General features: G+C 49.6%; 1 protein-coding gene across 1 annotated transcript in view; it reads right to left on the bottom strand.

Annotated features, from left to right (window-relative positions):
* TBL1X (transducin beta like 1 X-linked) overlaps nt 1-6,000 on the bottom strand; it is a 196,961-nt gene that overhangs the window by 15,510 nt on the left and 175,451 nt on the right. Inside the window, exons 13-16 of the mRNA XM_058441827.1 lie at nt 2,976-3,050; nt 2,541-2,668; nt 561-726; nt 333-482 (exon numbers count right to left, since the gene is read on the bottom strand). Coding sequence (XP_058297810.1) covers nt 333-482; nt 561-726; nt 2,541-2,668; nt 2,976-3,050 — 519 coding nt within the window. The remainder of the gene's footprint in view (nt 1-332; nt 483-560; nt 727-2,540; nt 2,669-2,975; nt 3,051-6,000) is intronic.

The raw sequence follows: 6,000 nt of genomic DNA, 5'->3' as shown, positions 1-6,000 counted from the left end.
TAAAACAGAAAATAAAAATTGAAGTGGCATGACAACAGCAAGCGCACATTCCTTCCCACTCCCTGGTCTGCTCCGTAAGGGAGCTGCAGGAGCTGGTGTGGGCAGAGGAGGTGGAGCTGGCCTCGACCCCGTTAGCTGGTCCCCCACTCCCACCCTCCAACCTCAGTATCTAGAGAGCAGCATTTCGGTGATAACTGCTAAGAAGAGGAAGAGGCAGGTGGAAGGTTTCATGCCACGGACTCAGAAAAGTGAACAGAAGACAGTGGCTCCTTCAAGGAAGAAGGTGTGCCAAGGTGAGGGTTTGGAATCAAATGGCCAAGAGCCATGATTACAGCAGACACGACGCCCTTCCTCAGGGAGGGGAGCTGCCGGAGGTGTCTGGTGGGGGAAGAGCCGACAGCCCATGTGGGGTGCATGTGGACAGCATCCACTGGGTCTGCCTGGGGAGCCTGGGCTTGCTCCACTCCCTCCGGGGCACTGCTCTGAGCCAAGGGCACTGGAGTCGTGGCTATTCGGGCATCCCTTACTAAAAGGATTTGGCGTAAGGGTCAGGAGCTTACCTGAGTATTCCAGATATGGACACACTTGTCGAAGGATCCGCTGGCCAAGTACTTCCCATCAGGGCTGAAAGCTACGCTGTAGACAGGCTCCTGATGCTTCGTGAGCGTGTGAGTGCAGACACCTCGCTCTATGTCCCACAGTCGCACCGTAGAATCAAACGAAGCACTAGCGAGGTGGGAGAGAAGGCAAAATCACGAACACACGGTGGCTTCAAACAGTTCTCCATAATGTGTATCAGATCTCCAGGAGTTGTTTTTCCCATGTTTTATGTTTCAAAAGACAATCAACTAAAAAGCTTTTTGTCTTCTAAAATGTAACTACTTACAAGTATTAAAAACAAAGCCATAGTCATTAAACAGAAAAAAAGCTTTAATGGTCTTATTAGGGAAACAATTTGATATCTACATTTGTTTCTGCACCTTTTTTTTTTTTTTTTTGAGAAGGGGTCTTACTGTGTTGCCCAGGCTGGAATGCAGTGGCGTGATCATGACTCACTGCAGCCTCAAACTCCTGGGCTCAAGCGATCCTCCCGCCTCAGCGTCAGCAGAGAAGCTGCAACCATAGGTCCACACCTGGCTAATTTTTATTTTTTTATTTTTTGTAGAGATGGGGTTTCACTATGTTGCCCAAGCTGGTCTTGAACCTCTGGGCTCAAGACATCCTCCTGCGTCACCCTACCAAACTGCTGGGATTACAGGTGTAAGCCACTGTGCCTAGCCCTGTTTCTATGTTTTCTATAGATGTAAATGGTAAATATTTTTGTAGAATATCTACTAAGTTTCCTAAAATGCCCCCACAATTTAAAACATGACATCTATCATTACCAACTAAATTAATACAGATAGCCATATTTGGAAAAATAGCAAATTAAGTGAATAAACATTTAAAAAACTTTTTAGGCCAGGTACAGTAGATCATGCCTGTAATCCTAGTGCTTTGGGAGGCCAAGGTAGGAGGATCACTTGAAGCCAGGAGTTCAAGACCAGCCTGGGTAACATAGGGAGACCCTGTCTCTAAAAAGAAAATACATTTTAATCAAACAAGAATTAAAATACAATCACATCCACATATGTAATCACATTATTGAAAGCTGCAAACTTTAGTTCTTTTCAAATTTAAAACAGTAATATCTATCACAAAGCTATTGTCTGGCTTTCTTTCAACAGGGACCCACTAGGTACTGGGATGCCCCTTTTATACTTGCTGACTAAAAGGATAATTTATGCTCCTAATAGCACCACGTGACGCAAAAGCACCTTCTGAGTCATCACAAAATGACTCGAGTGTGTAGTACTGTATCACAGTAATTTAAGTGGATTTTATGACAATTACTTGAAATATGAGAATTATGGCCAATGTGTTGTTTTTTTGGTTCCATCTCTCAGTGGATGCAGGAATTCCATCCTGTCCTCTCTAAGAGATGACCTTAATTTGAGCACTGTAAACAAGAGTTGGCGCTGCCTGGCTTGCTGTCCCTCAGCTGTGGCTCTGCACTCATGTTGGGTGGTTTTTTCTTTCTTTTTTTTTTTTTTTTTAAGAGACGGGATCCCAGGCTGGAGTGCAGTGGTGTGATCACTGAGCACTGCAGCCTCAATCTCCTGAGCTCAAGCCATCCTCCTGCCTCAGCCTCCTGAGTAGCTGGGACTACAGGCACACACCACCACGCCTGGCTAATTTTTTGTAGAGACGGGGTTTCACCATGTTGCCCAGGCTGATCTTGAACTCTTGGGCTCAAGCCATCATCCTGCCCTGGCCTCCCAGAGTGCTGAGATTATAGGCGTAAGCCACTGTGCCCGACTCAAAACCATCCTTACCTCAAAGGCAGGTGTTACTCAATAATTCTATCCTGGCCCCTTCAAAGTGAGCTACTGCTTTGCTTCCTCTGAAGGGTCAACACACGTGCATGGACATGCTTTAGCAAAATTTCCTGTTGTCTTTGTGTAACACACAGCTGTGCTGGCTGTGCTGCCTGCCCTTACCTTGCCAACATGATGTTGGAGTTTGGGTTGCTGGTGGCGGGCCCAGTGGGGCTCCACTTGATGGTGTAGATCTCTTTATTGTGAGCCTGAAGATCATGGATGCACACCTCCTGTTTCATGCTCCAGATCTACAGAACACACCAGCCACGACATGAGCAAAAGCCGTTCCTGCATCCGGGAACGATGTGGCATCATTCCTCCCGGGGACGCACATGGGGCCCATGGCAGGGTGGAGGGTGCGCAGTGGTGAGAAAGGCTGCGGGTAGGCTGGGATTCTCAGTGGGACCAGGACTGAGAAATCGTAGTTCACCGGATGACAGAGGAAGGGAGAGTGGTCAGTAATAAATAATCCTCACAGAGTGACCGTGAGACTGGTGTCGAGTGCCCGGGGTTGTCTGGGATTAAACAGCCCACCCCTTGCCATGCCGACTCTACCTTCAATGTCATGTCATCCGAGCAGGACGCCAGCAACATTCCAGAAGGATCCCATTTGATGGCGTTGACCTCGTTCTGAAAAGAGAGCAGAACAGTCTGAAAAAGACATCAGGGCCTGTGAGTAGATGAGGTCACCTTCCAGCAGGGGGCAGCAGCGCGCCACCGTCGCTGCAGAAGGTCTTCGGCTTCAGCCTGACATCAAAGGGCACAGCCCAACCAGCCATCTAGTTTCCTTTTTCTCACTTTGCCTTTTTCATTTATATAAAACCACAGCCCTATACCACACATCACCAGCCACTCTCATCCATACCTTGTTAAGAAAAAAACCTTCCCTGCTAGGAAGGAAGGCAAGTGAGGAAATCACATACCATAAAACGCAGCAAATAAAACCAGTAAAACCAGTTACTTTTTAAATTGGCCTTTGAAAATCACTTTCCTATGCACTTTTCTTTTTCAGACAGGGTCTCACTCTGTCTCCCAGGCTGGAGTGCAGTGGCAGGATCACAGGTCCTTGCAGCATGAACCTCCTGAACTCAAGCAATCCTCTTGCCTCAGCCTCCCAAGTAGCTGGGACTACAGGCAGGCACCACCGTGCCTTTTTTTTTTTTTTTTTTTTCTGCCCAGGCTGGGCTCAAGCGATCCTCCCACCTCGACCTCCCAAAGTGCTGGGATTACAGGCGTGAGCCACCATGCCAGGCCTCTTATGCACTTTTAATGCAACAGTTCCTCCCTGTGTCCACACCCATTAGAAGGTATTTCTCTCCTGCAGGTGAGTGGAGGTGGAGGGAGGGGTAAACATGAGAAGTGAACCCTCACCTATTATGGAATTCAAGCGGGGTAAGGGCTGATCCAGGTGGAAGATGGGCGACCCAAATGCACACACAGGCAGGCACACATGTGCAATGCAAGTGAGAGGCAAATGCTGAGTGGCACAAACACACATGGCACAGGCAAAATCCTGGCTGGGGGCTCGTGATCAGCACAGCCAGGTAGCAAAAAGTGCAGGCTCAGGACACCTGGGGGACCATGAGGCTAAACCCTGGAGGATGAAGGTGAACGAATGTACCCAGGGGCCAAGGGAGACGGGGACACTCCTGGGACAGGTACGTATAAAAGAACCACCTGTGGCAAAGGCTCAGCTGGGGAACAGCCTACCCAGGAGAAATGAGGGGACACGGCGTACCAGCTTGGGGCTCCCTCAGGGGTGACTATAGGGCCCCATATGTCCAGTACAGTCCCACCATGTGACACCTGCTGTCCTGGCCTAACAATTAACTAATTTCACACTCATTATGAGTTTTCTAAAATTCACACTCCTAAGAGCTCCGGTTTGGATAAATTGTATGGTCAGGTTGCTTTCTAAGAACATAAGAGTTTTGCAGGGTGTGAACTGGACAGTGACGAGGCCACATCTGTGTTCCATGAGGCACAGGTGGCCCAGAAAAGGGAGGAGGAAGAAGTTTGGCAGCCCAGGAGCAGGCTGCTGCGAGAGCCCGGGAAGGTGGAGGGGGCCGACTGGAGAGGGGGCTGAGGGGTGTGAGTGCGCACACGCATAGGTGTCTATGAGTGTGAATGTGTATGCAAGGCCAGCAAGGGTGGCTCTGACTGCAGCTGTTCAGAGGAAAACTCATGGGCCCAGGAATGTGGAGCTGGTCACCACGGGCTGTCCCTAGCCAAGCCCATGCACAGGAACAAATAACTTCCTAGGAGTGGATCCCTAGCCCTGCAATGCAAGCCCCAGTTCCTGGGCCACCTCCAGAGCCGGCTCATGGGACTCCACTCAACCCCACTGAGCTGGAGCTTTGTTCAGGGCCATCAGCCGCATTAAGACCCACTTAAAGGGCCAAGGCCTGTGCTGGTGGCAAGGTCCCGGCAGGACACCTGGGAACCGCAGATAGTGCATGCAGCTCTATTAAAAACTTGTGGATAGTCCAGGGTTAGAGGAGAAATAAGTTTAGACCGGGAGAAGAGAGTCAGTTTGGAGCCAAACAGACGTTAACAAGACGATAGGTGCCTGTGCTGTAAAAGCGCCTTCCTTTGGGACAGGGACCCCTGGGCCAGGGGTGGGGAGAGGTGGGCATTAGGGGAATGAGGACAAGGGAATTTACATCAGTTTAGTGGCATGATGGCAAATCTCCAGGGACTGTGGTCATCCTTTCCTGCTTTAACAAGGGACCCCCACCCTGCCCCACTGCGGAGATATTCTGGGTGCTGGTGAGAGAAGGGCAAGATGCCATGGTCCCAGCGTTGATGCACTCTGCATTTTCTGGGTGAGGCAGACACGCAGGCCAGCAGCTACTGCCAGGGCTGTGGCATTCACGTGGGCAGTAGGAGCTCAGGGGGTGCGTGAATCCTCCCCAGGGCGTGCAGAGGATGCGTGAACGGGCCTGGAGAGCGGGGAGGATTGTTTTAGACCGAGAGCTGCTGTGGGGTCTAAGGCAGGGAGCATTCCAGGCAGGGCTCAGCGCGGGGCAAGGTGCTTGGCTGCACGTGTCTTTAGGCGGACAGAGGCACAGGGCGTTTTTAGACACTAGCCCAGGAGGTCGAGGCTAGTGAATGGGTTTACCAGCAGATTGGAGATTGCAGAAGGTTAGAGACCATAGAAAATTGGCTAATCTGAGGGAGATTTGGTGAAAGACAGGGAAGCGCCTCAGAGGCCACACTAAGGAATTTGCGAAGTCAGCTGTTGTTAATACTGCTGTTCCCTGGTATATAATGGATTTGTCAGCCTCTGCTTGCCTTTAGGATTTTCTCTGTCATTGATTCTGGGGTTTGATGACCATATGCCTAGGTGGATATGGTCTGTTCTTTTTGTGGGGTTCTCTTTATATTTGTTCTGCTTGAAATTTGCTGAGCTTCTTGGATTAAATGTTAATGTTTTTCCACCAAATTTAGGAAAACTTGGCCGTTACTGCCTCGCATGATTTTTCTGTTCCATTCTTTCTTCTCTCCCCATCACGCATATAGGTTTAGGGTCCCTGATATTGTCCACAAGCCATTAAGCCTTTATGCATTTTTTTGATCT

The sequence above is a fragment of the Hylobates moloch genome, unplaced genomic scaffold, assembly GCF_009828535.3.
Source record: "Hylobates moloch isolate HMO894 unplaced genomic scaffold, HMol_V3 SCAFFOLD_7, whole genome shotgun sequence".
NCBI classification, from domain to species: Eukaryota; Metazoa; Chordata; class Mammalia; order Primates; family Hylobatidae; genus Hylobates; species Hylobates moloch.
The sequence above is the reverse complement of the archived record's forward strand: the minus strand, read 5'-3'. Positions and strand labels throughout refer to the sequence as shown.